The sequence below is a fragment of the Heliangelus exortis genome, chromosome 5, assembly GCF_036169615.1.
Source record: "Heliangelus exortis chromosome 5, bHelExo1.hap1, whole genome shotgun sequence".
Taxonomy (NCBI): Eukaryota; Metazoa; Chordata; class Aves; order Apodiformes; family Trochilidae; genus Heliangelus; species Heliangelus exortis.
In genome coordinates this window covers 9,517,389-9,537,784 of record NC_092426.1, presented here as the reverse complement: position 1 = coordinate 9,537,784, position 20,396 = coordinate 9,517,389, and the positions used below count along the sequence as shown (strand labels likewise).

General features: G+C 40.2%; 1 protein-coding gene across 1 annotated transcript in view; it reads left to right on the top strand.

The window, feature by feature from the left end:
* Positions 1-20,396, top strand: part of KIF26A (kinesin family member 26A) — a 97,764-nt gene that overhangs the window by 33,784 nt on the left and 43,584 nt on the right. The window contains exon 4 of the mRNA XM_071745420.1: positions 15,000-15,166. Coding sequence (XP_071601521.1) covers positions 15,000-15,166 — 167 coding nt within the window. The remainder of the gene's footprint in view (positions 1-14,999; positions 15,167-20,396) is intronic.

Below are 20,396 nucleotides of genomic sequence, written 5' to 3'. Positions count from 1 at the left end.
TGTGCTGCAAAACAGTTTGCTGTAAAGGAGGGTGCTCAGAAGGTTGCTTCAGAGCCACATACCTGTAAATGTCATTGCACCTGGATTTTGAGCACTGATGTTGATTTTAAATGTTTCCTGTATTCTCTGTGTTTTAAGAACCCTTGTGGGAAATGAGAAAGCTTTATAGAGGTGTGTATTAACTTTAAAAACAAGTTCATTACAGACTTGTGACTGTCTGTGAAACTGTGCTAGGAGGAAGAGTAGAGTGACTGATTTTGACTAGGATTTATTCCTAAAGCATTTTCATGTGGTAATGCACAGGGGAGTGTGAGTAATGATGAATGTGTATAAATAGAAGTCATGGTTTTCAATTAAAGGCCTTGTAGCAGATCTTGTGAGATGAGGTATGTTGGTGCTGGACAGATTTAATTTGAACATAATGCCTTATGTGCTGTTGTATATAAACACTACCTAACATTGCTGGGGAGCTGGTTGAGCTCCAAGATCACCGACTCACAGAGTGTTTTAAGTTGGAAGAGACCTCCAGGTTCACCCAGTCCAACCTTTGGCCAACACCATAAGCTAACTACTAAGCCCTAGTCTGATAACTAAATAATCAGATATAATTTAAGAGTGCTGCTGTGTAACATTACTTTCACAGGGTGGCTTGGAGATGTGATTCCTCCCTCCCATACTTTCCTCTCATATGGAAATTTGTGAATGCACATACCTACCACCTCTGAGGGGTGTCCCTTAAAATCCAGTGATGACATTTTGCTGATGACAGATCACCCTCTGATTTTAATTTGAGAAAAGGGAGAAAACTGGTCCATTCAGCTCTTTATGGTTTTTGAGAAGCTGCTGCTGTGAGTGCTTTCTCTAAAATGTTGATCTGCTAGGGGTCAGTTTGACAAGTGTACAGCGTATGTTGTGACCTTTTATCTTTTAAATTCTCTGCATATTGTAGAAATGGAAAAAAAAAAAACCAAACGCAACTATACTGGATTAAGAAGCCTGCACTTTGTGAAAGCAGAAGTTATTTCCATTTCTCTGTTCATTCCTTGCTTGCCCTTATTCCTGCCTTAAATAATTCACTAGCAGTGAGCTCCAGATTTCTTCCTGCTTAACCATGCTGACTGATATAGATGTGTTTTTTTCTAACCACTGCATTATTCTAAGATAGAACTGAGTTGCCTCATTTAACCCCTGTGAAGGAAAAATGTGTATAATGCAAAAGAGCTTAAGTGTGATCTAGAAATGTGCAAAGAAACTCAGCCGCCTGGAAAACAGTGACCTTTAATGAAAGGACAAACACTGTGAGACTGTGAGTGTTGGAGGCTGCTTGGATGTGATCCAGTAATCTGCAAAGACAGTTTAGATTTAGGAGCAGTTTTTAGAGAGAAGCTAAGCTTCAGTTGGTGTTGGCTTTTTTGTTTAGGTTTTTTTTTTTCCCCTCCTAATTTTTCTATTCATTTAAGCCCAAATGAAGACTCTGTTGTGCATCTCCTCCCAGCTTGTGCTTTCTGTGTTGGTCTAAATTTCCCCTGCTGCCTTTACTATTATTAAGAGCCTTGTGTCTGATGAAGCTATTTGGGTGGGTGAGGCAGAAAATGCTTCCCCTGCACTTTTCCCCAGAGGAATCACAGGTGTTGAAGGAAATAGGATAGGAGGGATTTCAGTAATTGACTCATCTAGCCCTTGCCTGGGACAGCATCCACTGCAGGACGTTCCTGTCCAATGCTCATCTCACTTCATCCTACAGTTTTACAACTTACAAAAATTGAAGAAGTTTGGTGTGTTTTTTGTTGTTGTTGGGTTGTGTTTTTCTTTTGTGTATTTTGACTATTCTTTTCTGAAGTTGGAGACGGGGTCTAGGTTTAAGATTTAACCCAGGAAAGAGCTGTGGAAATACATGCTTTTTGGAAGTGTCTGTCTTCAGCAACCTTCGCATAAAATTTTGTTGTGAAGCTGGTCTGGATAGCAGAATTCTGAAGGAAGAAAAATTTCAGTAGAAATGATAGCTCTGAATGTATTATTTATTATGTGAAAAGTGACTACCTATTGGAGTCTACAGACCCATCTAGGTAAGGAGCTACACAAATGCAGAAGGAAAAGATGGTCCCGTGGGAGTTTACACTCAGTTGTGATGTTGTTATTTTGATCACTCTGTAAATACTTTCATTTCACTCAGAATTGTTTTCTTACCAAAGAGTTATTCTTGAAACAAGTGCTGAGCTTCCTGGTAGGACACTGTTATCCAAATGCCTTAGCCTCTCAGTAATTTAGCTCAGTGCTGCTTACATATTGAGTGTGATTAATTTTCTCAAGACAGGAAGACAGACACGGATAAAACCTAAAGAGCATCTCAACTATTTTTAGGCACCAAAAAGAAAGGTGTTTATTCCAAGGTAATTACTGAGGGTTCCTTTGTAGCTGTGGGAGAGTAACAGGCACCTTCAAGAGATGCTTTGTCCTTCTTGGCTCACCTTGTCTGTCAAAGGTGCTTGTGAAAGGACACCCTGGCATAAGGCTGCTGAACCTTTGGACACTTCTTATCTACAAACATTTCTACAAAAGTAATATTTTTTATTTATGGTTCATTCTAATGGTAGAATTATCTGCAGAGAAAAAGAAATAAATTGATTTCTCCTCATTTCCCTCCCCAAACTCTCATGTATTACCTTGTAATGTCACAACTGCAAAAATGCTTCTGGGCTGAGTGTTGAGGGTCAGAAGTGCAGGAGATCGTAAATTTTTAATACATGTTTGGAGTTCAAGTGTGAAAATCCATTCTATAGATTATAAATTCTTTGAACTGGAATGCATCTGAAGCATAGTGTGGGTGATGCTCAAACCAAAATAACTTTGGGATCCATGAAGAGGAGTAGTAACTAAGGATCTGGAGGAAGGTCCAGAGAAGGGAAGATTATGATTGCCACCAAAGAGCAAAAGGTGAAGATGTAATGAACTGCTTTACCCAAGTGTCCTTTTGTGAAAAATTAGAAAAAATAATCACCAGTAGCAGTGATAAATAGTCCGACCAGACAGTGGGTGCTGTGGAGGGGGGTAAGACAGCTGATTTGTAGTGGACAACTGACAACTTTAATTGATAAATATTTTTATGCTGATGTTTTAAATTCTAGACCTGACAAATGAATATGAGGTTCCTACTCAAATGAAAAGACACATCAGCAGTGCTCAGCATGGCCACTCAGCTTAACACAGAAGTGGAGGAGCACAGGGACTTTAGGCTTCCTAGATGTGTTGTGCTCTGACTGAGAGGTAGAAAATTAAAACCACTGAAAATATCTTGTCCACCCATTAGAACTATCTGCACTTATTGCAGAAAAAAGAGGCCTTGCTGCATGCTTTCAACTGGGTGTGCTATTAGTATGTAGTGTTATGGACTGCATAAAAGTGGTCAAGTAGCCAATGCCATGTGCTATGAAGACATCAGAGTGAAATAGTGCTTGCTTTGCAAATTGGTTTTTTTTTCATCTTATGCAAAATTAAATCCTTGTCAAGCTATATTTCTCATTCAAATATATTTGAATGGTACTGGTTATAAGGGAAAGTATTGTGGCTAATTGAATCTCTAGCAGTTGCTAATTTGCTTTAAAATATATTAAAACAAATACAACCTTAGGTAATGGGAGAACTTGGAGCACAGCAAAACTGAAGGTGATTTGAATAAAACTTTTAAAGCATGTGTATATCAAATTGTAAGTTTATCAATAGACCATTATATGCCCCTGAGAGTATTTGCAAATATGAAGTTAGGTGTAAGTTTGTGGCCAGAATCTGTGAGGTTCAGAAAGGGAGGGTTCACCGTAGCGTGTGTAAATGGGTGCATATACTCTAAAATTAAAAGAGTTATGCCCGTTTGTTCTGTGTGAAAAATCTCTGGAAGTTATTTTAGTCACATTTTAAGCTTTCCTGTAGCTCTTAGGAATAAGTCTCCTGCTTACCCTAATGTAAACCAGATGGATTCATCTGGGGGTAGTTCAGCCTCTGCTGACTTTCCTTAAATCCTCTTTGTTTGTTTATAGTAAGGATGACTTATGTTTTGCTTAGAAGATCCAATAAAAAAGGTGACATGGAAAATAGAGAAATTACAAGATTTACTTTCTAGTATTTACTTTTTTAACTTTGATAAATGTCACACCACATGGATTTTAAAATTAATTTTTAAATCCTTCTTGATAGCTTTCTCAGTGACCTTTTATTAATACAATGCATGAAATATGTTTTGAAACAAAACAATTAAAATATAGTGCTTTGGCCATAAATTTTGTCTGTGAGACATCTGGATGACTTTGAGCTTTGAGACATTTCTCAGCCACTGCATAGGACCTATTTGCTCTGCAGAAGTCAATAGCAAACCTCAGACAGGTGGTGGGGCCAGGGTTGCTAAGAGGCTTTTCTGTTTTTCTTTTAGGTTTAGTAGTGTTTTTCTACTGCTTTTGTAGAGGAAGTATATAACGGAAAGAGGATGGAAAAAAGAAATAATAAAAACTTCAAAGCTAGTGTTGGTCACTCTCTATAAGAAGTCTGCACAGCAGAAGGAAACCTTTTGATCCATGTTACTAAATGCTTTTCTCATGCTACCCTACGTTATATACCCCATGGAAAAGATTTTTTCTAGGACTGTTGCATCTCAGCTGTGCCATATGGCCTTGCATTGCACTGTGCTGCCTCAGTGAATGCAGAGCCAGGGGGTGATGTGGGAGGATGCTGCTGCTCCTGGAGCCTAGAATTCAGTCAGTGAGACCCTGCCCCAGCAGCCAGGGAGCAGAGCATCTTAGAAAGGGTTGCTTGGAAATTCAGCCTTGAACAGGCAGATAAAAATGGAACCCTCTTTTTTGGGTAGGTGCCAAGGACTTCATGCTCCTTTTTTCTAGGTTTTTCCCAGTTCAGGATGCTGTGGGTAAAAATGAAGTTACTTTTTAAAGTGTGTTCAGATATCAGAGTGGCTTAGGAAAAATTATAAGAGTTGACAGATTATTGGCCACAAGATGATTATGAGCATTTCCTGTGGTGTGGGCTGCATCTCTTTGTATTGTGTATTTGTCAATTCTGCCATGCTATTGGTTTCACAATGTGGGACAGGGCAACTATTCTCAGGACTTAGACCTTCTGGAGGTTCAAATTACCACCTGAAAACAGTTCTTTTGATCCTTCACCCCTCCAGGCTAAGCAGTTCTTATTACAGCTCTCACAGGGGATCAAGCCCATACTTGCCTTTGTTGACAATTGAAGTCAACATGCAAAAATAAAGAATGTTGGCCCAGACTTCACCTGTACTCATGAGGGGTAGACTTTAGGCAAGCAGACTTTGGAGAACATGTGCACATGATAATCCACAAGATTTACCTTTGAATGGCCCACAGGTCATTCTCTCAGTTCTCTCATCCCACAAGTGTATCATAAGCTAGACTAAGATAAAAAAAAAATTCATTTTTTTTCTTTTTTTTTTAAGCCAAAATATTTAAATTTTTGCTGTCACCTTGGAACTAGTTTCTTTGGGGTGGCCTCTTCTGTTCACTCAAGTGACCTTGAGGTTCTTTTACTTCCTGCTGGTCCATTTGTTCTGTTCATATTCTCCACTGTGAACTCACCTTTGAAATTACTGTTAATGGAAATACCCCTTGTCACCCCAATATTAGAAATCCCTTTATAAGAAATGCTTATACTCTTGGGTTGGAGCTCAGAAGTTTCACCCAAAATTTGAGAAGAACTCCATATATCTGATTTGGATGTCTGGATGCAAGTGTAGCTTGCCCAGTGGTTCTGCTTGTATAAAACAGTGTTGAACTTTCGATGTTTTTTGTAAAGCTCTTTGAATTTAGTGTTTGTTCCATAGGCTGTGTACTGGAATGATGAGGCTGTGAGGTTCCAGGTAGTCAAGCTGTGCACAGTGTGAGCACTGCCAGAAGCATCTCCTGTTGTTTTGTGGAATGAGTAGCTGAGCATGTGGCAAATATTGATGTTCTTTGCTACTTGCAACTAGAATCACTGAAATGGCCTGGGTGGTAGCTGCTGGAAAGAGGTTTAAAAAGCATCAATAGAAAATGTATCTGCTTTTCTTTTCAGCAGTTGAAAGAGAATTTATCTTGTATAGATGGGGTTCATAGATGTTTCAAGCATTTCATATGTGTGTGTTTAATGAAATGGATTGCCACTTTACTGAACATAGCATCAAATCAGCTCTGTTAATTGAAAAAGATTTTTCACATTATTGCTAATGATGTGACACAGTTTTGTTAGAGATGGTGCATAAAACAGTGCTACTTGAAATGACATTAATGTATGCATTTAAATTCCTTTTTTTCCCATTTACGTGCATTATTGATTTTATTTCATTGTTGAGGGGGATAATGGATTTATAATAAGAATGCAGTCACCGTCATCAATGATAAGATTATTAGACTTATAAATAGAGCTTTAAAATTGCGATGAGGTAATTTCCCAGTGTAACGAAGGATCAATAATTAGAGGTTTACTTTGAATCTGAAAGTAGTATTGAAAGATTCAAGCGTGAAACACTTCTAGGCAAGTGAGTCCATATAAATTATTATACAAAATGCTGTTGTGGTTAAGCATTTTCCAGAGTTGACCTGTTATTATTATTATTTTTGGTGCCCAAGTGCTTATTAATTACTTCCTCTAGGTTTACAGAGCTGCCACAATCTCAAAAATGGATGAGTTTGTTCTTTTCTGATACCTTAGTGGAAGGAAGCATTTGGAAGGTGCCATAGGCAGGAGTCTATCGCTGCATTTTTGATGTTGTTAGACAAAGAGAACACTCCTACCATTCATAACCCCACCTTCTGCTTCTCAAGAGTCATGGTAGTAAAGCTGGGCAAGGCATTTTGCTGTTGTAGGGAAGTAGATGAGAGTGGAAGGATGAAGAAGGAGAGAGTGGCCCTTTGATGCCTGCCTTGGAAAGGGTCTGGGCTTAGGTGGTCCAAGCAGAGTTACTGTATAGACATCCCGTTGGGTCTCTCCAGCCTCTCCTGGTGACTCTGAAGTACACATGGGGGTCTATGGGAATAGTGCAACCTTCTATTACTAGTTAAGCTAAGAAAGACTCTAGTAAAAAGACTGTATAGAATGAAAAGAACTTAAGAAATTTCCTACTGGGTCTGAGCTGCAGCCCATCTAGCCCAGGGCTGTCTCCAGCAGCAGAGCTGGAAATGGTGTTCAGGGAGAGTCATGGAGTGTGGTTGCTTTCTGCAGTCTGCTTGAGCTCTCTGTCATGCAAAGTTGGGGAAGCCTCAGGGTCGTATCCATGTCTGTTCCTTTTAGTATCTAGTTTTGGACTTGCTGTCCAGGAATTTGGCAAATCTCTTTTTGACCCTGCTGACACTCCACAGCCTTCTGTGTCAGCAGGTTCCCCAAGTTCACTATCTCAGTGCAAAGAGATACTCGCTTTCTTTCAGCTTAGCCACCACCTTCATGACTTTGTAAACCTCTGTCAGATCCCCCTCAGCTTTCCCCTCTACAAACTGGAATCCCAGCCTCTTCCATCACTACTTCTAAGGCAGCTGATCCATCATTTTGACAATTTTGCTCTGTTATTTCTCTTACTCCACTACCATTGTTCTGGGATGCAGGACTAGGACTGCACATGGCATTGCTCAGTATGTGGATCCTTTCCTTCTTGTTCACAGTGCCCTACTTTGTGATGTCCAAATTTTGATAGTTTGTTTGTTTCTTTGTTTTGATTTGGGTTTCTTTTGGGTTCTGTTACACCTTGAAGCGGTGATTTCAGAGGTAGTGTCAATGACCTTTAGATCTTCTAACTTCCAGTTTTGAGTTCAGCATTGTTTAGGTGTGGTTTAGATTATTTTTCCCTAAATGCATGATCTTATCTCTGTCAGATCTCGCCTGACATTTGTTTGCCCACTTGTATTTGGGAAGTCCTTCTGGAGTGCCTCATCACTGCCATGGCATTTGACCTCATGAAAGAGCTTTGGGACATCTGCAGACTTGGAGATTTCACTCCAGTCATAGTGAGTCATGATTGTACACCTGGGTTACCTGGTTTCCATGTGGGGAGCAAACAAGAGGTCAGTAGGGAATAGCCACAAGAAAAAAAGAGCAGCATCTGCCCAGCTCCATCCCTAATTTGGAAGCTGGGAGTCCTTCAGCAATTATCACCTTGTCAGAGCTGTCTCATCTCTATGAACTTAACACTACATCATGAGCTTGTCTGTAATAGAACCTTTTTCTGTAGATGTGGGTGTACTAAAGACCCAGTTTCCCCTTCATATAATGAGGGCTTGTACCTCTTCAAGAGAGGTACTAGTCAGTGGGTGCCTAGTGTGTGGTAGCTGCCAAGCAGATTGGTCCCAAGGGATGTTCTCTATAAAGCAGTTACATCTAATGTATAAGCAGTTCAAGCATGATGGAAATAGAAATTAGGTATGACAGTCTTTGTCCACTTTTGCCTTTATTTGCTGATATTTTATGACAGCCATTATAAAAATATAATGATTATAATAAAATTGTAGGACCTGTAATTAAAGAGAAGATGGTTATTCCATTTTGATGAATAGAGAGTAATTAAGGCACACTGAGATTTTGGTTCAGTTATCTAAAGTCATTGAGAAATTTTGTTGTGGAGTCAGGAAGGTGACACAAGCTCTCCTGATTCAAAGCTTGTTGTGTCCTGTGTTTTGTTGTTAGAGATACATCGAGCCTGTGGAAGTCAGTCCTAATTGAAAAGCATTTGTCTTCTTGAAAGAAACACAATCCTAATCTGACAGAAATTTGCATTATTATGACCTTGTTAATTAATTCCTTTGATTGCTCATATCAGCCTCTGATAAAAAGCAGGGATGCAGATGTGTATTTGTCCACTTGAATAAATGATTCATTTTTAATTTTGACCACAACGGTGAATTAAAACACTCTGAGCAGTACACAGATGTATTCTTTTGACTTTGGAGGCTGCAACTGTTGTAATCCATGTCAGCATGGGGGGCTCTGGACAACACTTTCTGATGTTTTTCTGGGAGTATCAGAAGAAACAGTTCATCTAGCCTGGTTGCTTCCTTTCCACTGCATGTGAAAAGTCCCAGTTTAAGAGTATTTACATGCAACAGGATCTCCAGCCTTTTGGGTAGCCCCTTTTCATTTCCTGACTTTCTAAGTGGTGGGTGTGCATGTGCAGATAAAAGGGTCCAGATAGTGTGACTGGTGGTCAAATATCTGTGAAGAAGGTAAAAAAAGCATCACATGTTGCCTCTTTTGGTACCACTGTCCAGAGTGCCTGAAATGGGAAGCAATTGGTCAATTGCTGCTCAGTGGCATCTTTGCAGTACCTGAGCCCTGGCTGCAGAGACCTTCCAGCCTGGGAACACGGATAGGCTTAAGGAAGGAACAGGCATGATGAGGGAGACCTGTGGAAAACCTGCACCGGGCCTTAATGAATTTCTCAGGGACCAAACAACATGGTTTATGAGAGATCGTGAGTCAAAGTGAGACCAGGAGCTGCAGGTCTGAGGGGAACACGCTGCCTTTTCTCCTTCCTTGTTCTATCAAGAGCATCAGCTCTGGATGCAGCTGGGAGCATGTGCCCTGCAATTGACAGAGTAGGTCCATTCTGTGCATGAAGCATAGACTGCCAGTGAACCTTAACTTGTTTTAGTAATTTGGGTATATTAATCCAAAAAGCAGGGGCCCCGGGGTTGTCTTTGGATCTACTGTATTACTTTCCAGTCTGTGGCAGCAGATGAGCTCTCCTATTTCCACTTAATTCTACTTCTCTGTGATTTTTCTCCTTCTGCCTCATCTTTAGAGATCAATGATAAAAGCCAGGCATTAGCAGCTCTGTTAGCTGAAAACCTGTTTTGGGGGAAGGGATATTATGCTCTACATTTGATTCACATATAACACGAGATGCACATAAAAGTCTGAAACTACAGGTTTCGTCATTCTTGTTACCACATTGCAGCTGCAGGTTATAAAATGACTACAGCAGTGTAGTTATAAAATGCTCCACTTATTTTATAATGAGACTGGGCAGAAACGTTATCCAAAAGGCTGTAAAAAGTTTATCCGGAACATGTTTCACTTCGACCTGGTGTATACTGCACACGTATACTGTGCACTTAACTTTACATAATGTGTGTAGAATTGCACACAGGAGCCACGTGCAGGACTTAGCCATGCTTATGGGAAGGAAGGGTTTATAGTATGAGCATTATCCAGATAGAGATTTACGTCACATTTGTTCCAGTTCGTGGTAGTAGTCATAAGAGTCTTAGCATGAATCATTTAGGGGAAAATTTCTGTTTTATCATGTACAAACAGTAGGTTTGATACATTGCAAAATCATTAGATCCAGCAGTTTTTACAATTTAATTGGCTGTGATGTTCCAGTCTAAAAGGGGAATGGAGTAAGTTAAAGCAAATACTAGAAATTCTCTATGCCTGCCTGCTACTCAGAAACCAACTTAAAACAAAACAAAAAACAACAACTTTATAAAACTTAAACCCCACTAAAGACTCAGGGTTGCTCTTGCTGAGCTTCCCCTGCAATTCACTGTTGAATCCCTTCTGAATGTTGTCATTGTGGGACCAATTTTTTGAAATAAAAATATATTGAGTTCTGACTCTGATTACTAAGATGTTTTATCAGACTTGCTGTTGCTTTTGTAATTTTCTTCATTCCCTCCTATATGAATCTGTTCTTGATACTTAAATTTAGGTATTATATCTAATTGCTTTCTGTTGCAGCTTGGTCCAACATTCTGGCTTTCTTTTACCATCACAGTGCAGCCCTGGAATTGATGTATTTTTGTCTAGATTTTTAAATACCCGTGTTTTTCTTGCCTGTCACCAGACACATATTTTGCACTAGTTGCAGAGACAATGTGGCAGCATTTAGCTTGGGTTTTTTTGACCTTTGGCCAAGGGTCGGTGTCCAGAGAATGGAAATATGTGGGATATTGAAAACATGGCTTGGTTTTTGGCTTTGCACTTCAAACTTGTAAAGAGCTTCTTAGGGTTGTAATTGCCCTTTAGATTGTAATGGTATGGCAGTGTATTGTGTACCTGGAAATTTAATCTAGGGCCAACTTGTGTAAACCTGGGCAGATGTTTCCTGCCATCAGGTCACAGCAGGGAACCTGTGTGCTGGGAATGGGGGACGGGGCAGGGGATGCCCCTGTGCTGCCCAGCAGACCTCCACAGCCCCAGGATGTCAGGTCACCTCTGTCTCTTCCTTCCTTCTCCCTCAGACTTTGGCCATCTTCACTGGGAACAATTCATGCTGTCACTGCTGGTTGTGGCCTTCCCAGCCTCAGCTGTGTGTGTGGCTGCTACCAGGCAAAACACAGCATCTCCAGCTCTGCTTCCATGTCCTTAGGATGAGTGTGGAGGCCCTGTGCTGAAGCTCCCCCATCCGTGATGGAGGCACTGATATGAAAAACTGAGGCAAATGGAAAACATCTGGTGTGAAATTTTCAGGTGCTGTCCTTGCCGTGCTCTTGCTGGTACCAGTTTTCACATGACTTCAGAGCAAATAGAAGGAAGGGATCCTATAGAGCAGTTTTGGAAATTCCTCCCTTGAGGATTAGCTGGTTTCCAGAGGGTTAATGACTTTTGTCTGGCAAACCTATTCTTAGAAAATCAAAACAAGCATTAATCTCTGGATGTGGAGGCCTATGGCACTTTAAATATTCAGTGCAGTCAGTAACACTTTATAGTGACAAGGTTGTGATTTCTGTGTTTGATCGTGAGTGATTGATGAAAATTCAGTAAATGGTGAAGCAGAGTTCCCCTCAGCTGCAGATTGGAGTCTTCTCCCTGTGCAGACTTGCGTGCTTAAAAAAGTCATGCAAAGTTGCTCCTGTTCCTCTTGAGAATTACATTTTGAACACACAATCCTCAGAAGAGCTTGGGTTGATATGAGGGTGACAAGTTCCTGCATTTAGTTTAAAACCAAAGCCCCCTTATCTTGTTTGTACCTCTCTAGCAGCTGTAAGAGACATAAACAGAAACCATGGTGTGAGAAACCAGAGTGCCCAGGAGTGTCCTCTATTACCTGTCTTCAGTTTTCCTGCCTTAGGGCAAATGACTTTGACCTGACCAATTTCCTCATACCTCAGCCCCCCTCATCAGCTGAGAGATGCAGCTGTCTCAGGGAGAGCTGAACATAGTTGTGCTGGGAATTTCTGTCACTTTGGGTGGTGCAAACAATCCTTGAAATGAAACTTGGAAGATTTTTTTTTTTTCTGCTTTTTCAGTTCTCACCAAGCAGCAAAACTGATGTTACCTCTGTGCTTGTGAGTATTAATCAGGTAATCAAAGACTTAATGAAAACGACACAGGTTGTCTTCTGCACTAGTCTTCTGATTTACCCAGAAATTACAATTTGAGTTTTCAAAAGTGTGTGGGAATGGGAAATTTACAGACATCCAACTTGGATATGTTGTTTTGGAAAGTATATTAACCATTTGCTATCTCATCCACCAGGGTTGATTTAGATATTTCAAGTTAGATGCCTGATATAGCCACAGTCAGTGGTCTCTTAGAAATATAGGCTAAATTCTCATAGAAATAAAAAAAAAAAAGGGGTGAAAAAGGAATTTTTGTTACACCTTGCTCATATATTTAAGTGTGACTGGCTTTTACTGGTAGTTGATCTGTTCACGGATTCCAGTAATTTCTTATAAATCTGCTACACTTTGCCGCAAGATTCACTGAAGTTTCTTGCTAACTCCGGAGATTCCATATTTAGTTTCAGTTTAAGACTTCATTTAGACTATGCGTTACTTAAAGTAACTTAGTTTTAAACGTTTTGCTACTTCTCTCTTCTTTTTTCAGTATTTTCCTTACCGTATTGTTTTTCTTTGTTAGCTCCTGTTGAAAGAGGAAAACTGGGAAAATACGTCTTGGAAGCTCATCTTGAGCTACTCCTGTAGTTTTCAGTCTGAGACAACAGTGCATGTGACAGAGGGTTTTTGTTGTTGATAATGAGAGGGCTGGAGCACCTCTTCTGTGAAGACAGACTAAGAGTGTTGGTGGTGTTCAGCCTGGAGAGGAGAAGGCTCCAGGGAGTCCTTACAGTGACCTTCCAGTACCATAGGGGGCCTGCAGGAAAGCTGGGGAAGGGACTTCATACAAGGGCATGTAGCAATAGAACAAGGAATAACTTTCAGACTGGAAGAAGGTAGATTTGGCTTAGATATTATGAAGAAATTATTTAGTGTGAGGGTGCTGAGACACTGGCACAGGTTGACCAGTGGAGTTGTGGATGCCCCATCCCTGGAATTTTTCAAGATCAGGCTGGATAAGGCTTTGAGCAACCTGGTCTAGTGGGTTGATGATCTTCAAGGTCCATTCCAACCTAAACCTTTTTTTGCACCAGTCTTTGTGACCTTGCTGCCCTTTTTGCCTGCATCTGAAAGTCTCCTGAGACTTCTGTGTTACAAGGCAAAGGATTTTGCAGAGAGTTGTTCAGAGGTTCTTGTAAGACTTCTAGCGTGAGTAGCTTCACCAGGATTAAGTTAATCCACATGAGTATTCTTCTGTGTTTCAGCCTCAGATCTCCTAGGTGAGCTCTATGAAAGTTTTATTTTTTTTTTTTTGTGTAGCAGTCCATGGTAAAGCATTAGTCAGCTACTCCATAATACTGATAATAGCATTAAAGAGCAGACTTTCAAAAGAACTGCGTGCGCTTCCTTCTTCTTGACTTTGCTGGGAACTGAATTCAGCTCTCAGCCTATGAGAATGAGTGCAGATGAAAATCCAGACAGTCTTTCATGCAGCAGTTGAGCATTGCTCAGTTGGGCAGAGTTTTCATTACTTGGTACCTAATAACCGGGTTGCCTCAATTCTCATGAGAAGAACTTTGTCTGGGAAAGTGGAGGGTGTGTACGTAACTGGGAAGGCAAGATTACCATGTCTGCATATCTGTAGTTGTATAACTACATGTGCTGCTGCTACATGATCTATGGCAGCACAAAATTTAAAAATTTGATGGCATCCTAGGAAGTACTTAATTGCGTTTGTGCTTCATTACAAGGCTGTCTCCTTTTCTAGAATTTATTTTAGCTAATTAGGTGGAAATGTCAACATAGTATTTCAGATGACAGAAACATCATATATTATCATACATGAAGCAATTAACTCTTTTGACAAATATTTATTGTAGTGTCATCTTTAATTAAATCTTCAGTATTACTAGACACAGAGCAGGTTCTTCCTAAAAGAAGGCCTTCCCAGCACTGTCAATGAGCATTTGACTGATGGGACTTAATTGAACTTGGTGCTGAGAAAGCTGGTGGCTTAAGCATGAAGATATCGACATGACACAATTTCACAATACAGATATCTGTTATTTTTGGCAAAATATCAAACCAATCACCCTGTCTACCCGCTGCCCACCCCACCTCCATCTCAGATAAGGCAGATGCATTATGCTGGAGAAGGTGCATCTCCAGTCACTCCTGTTTTTCCACTTGTGCTGCTAAGACAGATGATACCAAAAAGCAGGGCTGTATATATATTTTAAAAAATCAGTTTAAAAAAAATTTTGTTCTTGGGGTTATTCATGTGGAAACATGTTACAAATGTGACTTTTTGCTTAGTTCCTCTTAAACAGATAGGTCTTGTAGATGATGTGCCACTGAGAAATAATTCCTGACAGTTATAACTGAACCAGATAAACAGTTCTGCCAGCTCCCAAATAACACTGTAAAACAAAAGGGTTCTGCTTATCGTTTTCTGTTTCTTCATGCCTGTCAAACTGTTTAACTGTGCATTACCCATCACAAAGGGACTCTGTGTTATTTTGCTTGTTTGCTGTGGTCATGGTTTTTACTTTCTCTGTTGCAGGATCTACTGCAGTATCCTGCCTGGCAGTATCACTCCTTATCCTCTCCCATCTTCCCCTTTGCTCTTACAAAGACACTGTTTGGGAGTGCTGCATGAGATTGCTCCATGTCATGGCCACTCACAAGTGTATTAACCTGTATGTATGTTTTTATTTTTATTTTTTTCAGGCAGAAACAACACCAGAAAGTGGCCGGGATGGTCCCAGCGTTCAGATCAGCTCAGGGCAGAACACCTCTGACTCGGTGGGAGCAGGAGGCTTGGCAGCCTCCCAGAGCCTGGTTGCTCCAGCCGGGGTCTCAGCGGGTACCTCAGCTGCGGCGTCGTTCTTCATAAGGTAGTTTTCCACCTTTATGGTTTCTGTAGCAGCTCCTGGGTCTTCAAACGTTTGTGAAATGCTGTTGGATCTCCTTGCTATGGGTAGAAGGTGTAGTATATGGTGCTGGTTGCTGAGAGGTAGAGTTGGTCACCTGGTTGTGACTGTGGCATCCCAGTGCCACTGGTGAGCAGGGCTGTGGTGGTGATGCTCCATTTATCTCTCTCGAGACATGAGCAGGAACCTTTATTGACCAAAACCCAATACAATGTGTGTTGATCTTTGTCTAGTCTTAATGATAGTAGCTTGTAACTTGTACTTGTAGCAGAGTCTGTTCTTCTGTAGGTTTCCTTGGAGAAGCTGAAGAAACAAGTTTTTTCACTTAGATATGAATAAAAAAAAGTTGGACTTTTATTCAGAAACATGGCCTCTGTGTGCAAATAAAAGTTTTTCCATAGTTGGTAACAGTTAAAACAATTTAAGACATTATTATTTTTTTTAGCAGTATACTAGAACAGTTCCCCCCCCCCCATTCTTGGGTCTTAAAATGAAAATTATATGTTAGCTTTGTTTGCAAAATGTTTGTTGTAATTAGCAATGTTGATTAAATGCAATAGGCTGTCAAGCAGATGGTATTTGAAACAACAAGATTCAGGGCTTTTTACTTGCATTCCAAACTCCCTTTTTAATTTAGAACTGAACATGTTTTGCGACAGTATTGAAAAACGTATGTCTGAGAATGGCATTAAAGTCAGATTTATGAACTGAGTGAGGATTCTTCTTATGTAATCATTATGGTAATTGTATTGTTTCCTTTTCCTTGATCTTTAAGTTTTCTGCCATTAAAAAAAATTAATGTTTACTATAAGTTACAGTCTGACCTCAGAAGGAGCTCAGCTTCCCATGTTCAGTTTTGTAGAACGTAGTACAGTGAGTCTTAGGCATTCTATGCCCATGTATTGTCTGTACACAAGAGGATGAGAAATGTCTGCCCCAGCAGTGGTGTGGGTAAAGTAGTGCTTGGCTCCATGCTAAGTGCTGCAGGTTTAAAGTCAACACAGAGAAGTAGTTGCCCACAGAGGATGAATTCTTTAATACTAAGATGGGTGTCTAAAATCAGTGGGAATGAAGAAGAAAGGTAAGGGGCAAAGCTCAGATGTCTCTTTTCTTATTTTTTTTCACAAATAAGGATAGATGAATCCTCTCCAAAGTACCTTGACTGGCTAGCAGCACAGCTTTCATTACTGTATTTCATATTATGGCTATGAACAGTGTGATTTAGCTTAATCTGCTTCAGTTTTATTTCAGTGTGAATCTATATGTCATAACCAAATGTAAGGACTGTAACTTTCACTGGGGAATACAGAAGATAAAATGCCCTCCTTGGAATTGAGAGAAAGAAATTCATGCTTAATACTCTGAACTAAAACCAAAAATATTTTTACCTGGTGATGCTCTGTCACTGGTCAGCAAAGCAGTTATGGTTTTATTGTAAAGTGACAGGTCCTTACTAGTGGTTGTCATTTGTTTGATTCAAAAATTCTTGACTTCAGCAGCAAGACTGCAAATGACATCATTGTATGTTGGATCAGTCCCTAATTGCTTCTCATGAATCTGTCTTTGCCTTGAGTGAATCAGTTTTATAGCTTTAGCAGCTATGTGCTAGCTAAAACATTTTAAAATCCATTAGGAACTTGCTTATTCCCTACCCATGTTTCTTCTGTTCAGAATTGATACTGTTCAATTTTTCAGTCAAAGAACAGGGCTGGTGGAAATTTTTTTGCACAAAGCACTTACATGGTGGTGTTTAGGTTTTTTGTTTGTTTGTTTTTGTTTTTTTAGTTTTTTTTTGTGGTTCTTGTTTCTGAGAGAGACTTCAGTGAGAAATTTTTCCTTTAATAGTTATCAGTTACCTGAGTTATTTTTGAGGCATTTTCATGCTCTTTCATCACTCTACTTATCATAGTATTTCAGCATTTCTTTCTCAGTATTCCAGAGCCTGTCCAAGAATCTTTGGTTCCCTTAAAGCAAGAATTTAAGATACAACTTCAGTTATGACTATGATTAAAAACACAAATTGAAATGCAGAAATCTCACAAAGTCAGGGGAAGAGAGATCCATTGTTGATCCCTGGCAATCATAAATATGTTGAGCAGGTCCTCAGGTGGGTGCCACTCTGTAGTCTTGGCCAGGCTGTGCCACCACCATCAGCATTGGCATGAGGAGAGGCTCCCTCTTCCACTGTTCCTTCTTATCTTCCAACTCCTCCTGCCGTGGGGACCTTATGGATCAAAGTTGCCATGCTGAGTCTTCCCTCCTTTGAGCAGTGCAGTCCTCAGCAGGAGAGGAGAGGAAGAATGGGTAATATAAAAGGCCAAGTGAGAAACAAATGCTGGCAGAAACCAGTGTAGAAGCAGCTTATCCAGACAGTAAGTACTGTGATACTGACAGTTTTGGCCGGTTTTGTTCCGGGAAGTCAGGCTTCTTTGCTCCAGCCTGTCCAGTTCCATCTCCTCCTATTTTCCTTTTCACCATCCATCCTCAAGCTGTTGAGGAAGGTCATCCATGCCTTGAATCCTTTGCAGGAGCATCCACTTCTCTGTCCTTCATTTCTCTCAGCAAGCACCTGGAGATGAAGGAGGAGCGATGGCACTTGTATTATGCTATAGTCCCTGCACACCATGTTTGCTGATGCTTTCCTTACTGTGTTTCTCTCCTCAGCCACTTAAATTCTGAACTGCATAGGAGGGCCAGTGTGATAGTTGTGTTATGCAGAGCCTGGCACATTTTGTTCCTTGTTCTCCAATGAAATAAATGCAATTAATCTATAGATAGTCACACACACTTATGTTTCTTTTTTTTCCAAATCATTGCCATCTCTTTGATCCAATCTACCATCTTATGACAAGAGCTCTTATGTAGAAGAGGTTGTGATTGGGACTTCAGCTTGGGAAAGAAGATGTTTTGTCATAGAAATAAAACAGCTAGGCAGAAAAATGATTGTCTGTTAACATTCTGTGTGTTGGGGTACAGGGTTTTACTTTTGAAGACAAAGCCTTTGTAGGGTGCTTGTGGAAACTGCATCTGTGATTTAGTTAGTAGCAGCAACACCAGATACAGATTTTTTTTCACGAGTAAAGGATTTCAGTCTTGTTCTTCTTGAAATAGCATTAACTGTGTTTGTACAGGTTCTAGCACAATTAGCTTTTGGTCTGTGGCATGGTTTCCTGGCAGCAAATACACATTAAAACTAGAGCCTCTGTGTGATGCAATAATACATTTTGACTCTTGCTTGTGGGCTGCCTTGTGCTTGAGAAGGGAGGAGGCCTGTGCAATTTTTTTTGGATTGGTTTGTTTGGTTTTTACTCCAGTTTGAATAGTAGCTTTGTGTTTTTAAGGTCACAAACTCAAAGGACGGTGATAAGAAATACCCATGGTTAAAATGAGAATCTTAAAGATAGTCTTTGCAGTGAATGCATTGGTTTTATGAAGCATATGTGCAGACCAAATCTACATATTCATCCAAGGCTCTTTCTCATTTGAATGTCATATTTAATTTCTTCAAGCTTAATTATTTTCTGCTTTAAAAAAGAAAAAAAATTATTTTATTCACTACCTAAAGATGCAGAGTGTCTAGCAAGGAAGTGCTAAGTATTCAAAATCAAAGCCAACTATTAGAGCCAGCAGACAGAAGCGTATTAAGAAATTAAATCAGTTTTAAGCTTTTTTCCTTGCTCTGTTCTGTCACAGAAGGAGGAAAGCTCTGATTAACATCTGTGTCACACAAGCAAATTGCCAGACATTACCCAGTGGTCGTGTTACCAAAGAACCAGAGGATTTAGCAGAAAATGCAGCTTTTCAGTAGGTCACTGACAGAGTATGAAAGCTGGAGCAGAAAATGCAGCTCCTGGGTATGGATCTCTGTGAAGAGGCTCACAGTTTACCCTTACAGTGCAGGAGGAGAAGTTTAATCTTGTGCTCTTCAGATTTAAGAAGAATGCAGCTGGGGTTTGTCCCTCGGTGTGGCATGAGCTGTGCCTTGCTTAGCACTCCACACCTTATTCCTTTTTCTAGGTATTTTTTTATATGAGGAACCTGAACAAACTTTATATTGCTAAGTGAAAATATGTGAGATAGTTACGGGACCCTTTTGTGGGCTATGCTTCAACTAAGTAAATATTGGCATATTCTGCTATAAAACTGTAATAAGCTGTTGGGTTTTTTGTCATCTGGCACCTGGGAAGAGAGGAAATGGTGTTTCCAAGAGCAGGCAGGAGGAGGGCTGTGAGGAGGAGAATGGGCATGCACTTGGGAAGGGGTTAATGGGCTACCTGTCAAAAAAGAAAATACCTCTCCCTTGGGAGGACAGTGAAGGCCCTCCAAGAAATCGAAGCCATCACCATTAAGGTGACATTTCCACCTGTTGGTGGCTGATGATGATGGTGGCAGCACCTCCTGTGCAGCGGGCTGGGAGTGTGGTGTTTGAGTGAGGGCAGAGGTGTCTGGCCTGGGTCACAAGGGCTGGGAATTGGAGCAGCAACAGGGCATCTAGGAGGAATCAAAGCTGTTCAGAGGAAAATATATATAAAAGGAAGCGGCCCTGAGCAATATTGAGCAAAACTGTATTAAGTCTCCCTTTTAAAATTTTAATCTTATTTGTTGTTGGGCTACTGTCACATCTTTTCAGACTGGTTTGGTTGCACTTGCTGTTGTGGGACTGCTGCTTTTGAAGCAGGGAAATAGCAGCTACTTTCCTTGCTTCCACCTGCTTTTGTTTGATGAATAAGTCCTCAGAACATAACAGTCACTATTCACTCATTGGTTTTCAGCTTTCTAAATTATTTGCAGTGTTGCTGGGCTCTGCTAGATTAAAACCATTTATGATAATCTGGAGAATAACAGTGGTGAATCACACCCATTATCGTTCCACTCTCATGGTGTCCCTGGATGTTTGGGACAGCTTTGTCAATTTAGACATGATATAAAACATTACACATTATATGCTTTCCTACAAGGAGCTTTTCTTAACAAGATATAACATGCAATCTCTGAGTAATGTAATTGAACATCCTAGGAGTTAAAATAAGCATAGTTGTCTTTTTCTAGATTCAGGATATTCTATCATATGCCTGTGAGTTGTGGATTAAAGAATCTAATTATTCACTAATGAGCAGTAATAGCACATATAAACTAAGGGTCACTATCCTATTACAGGCACCTGATGGTTCACTGATAAGCATTTGGTCGTTAG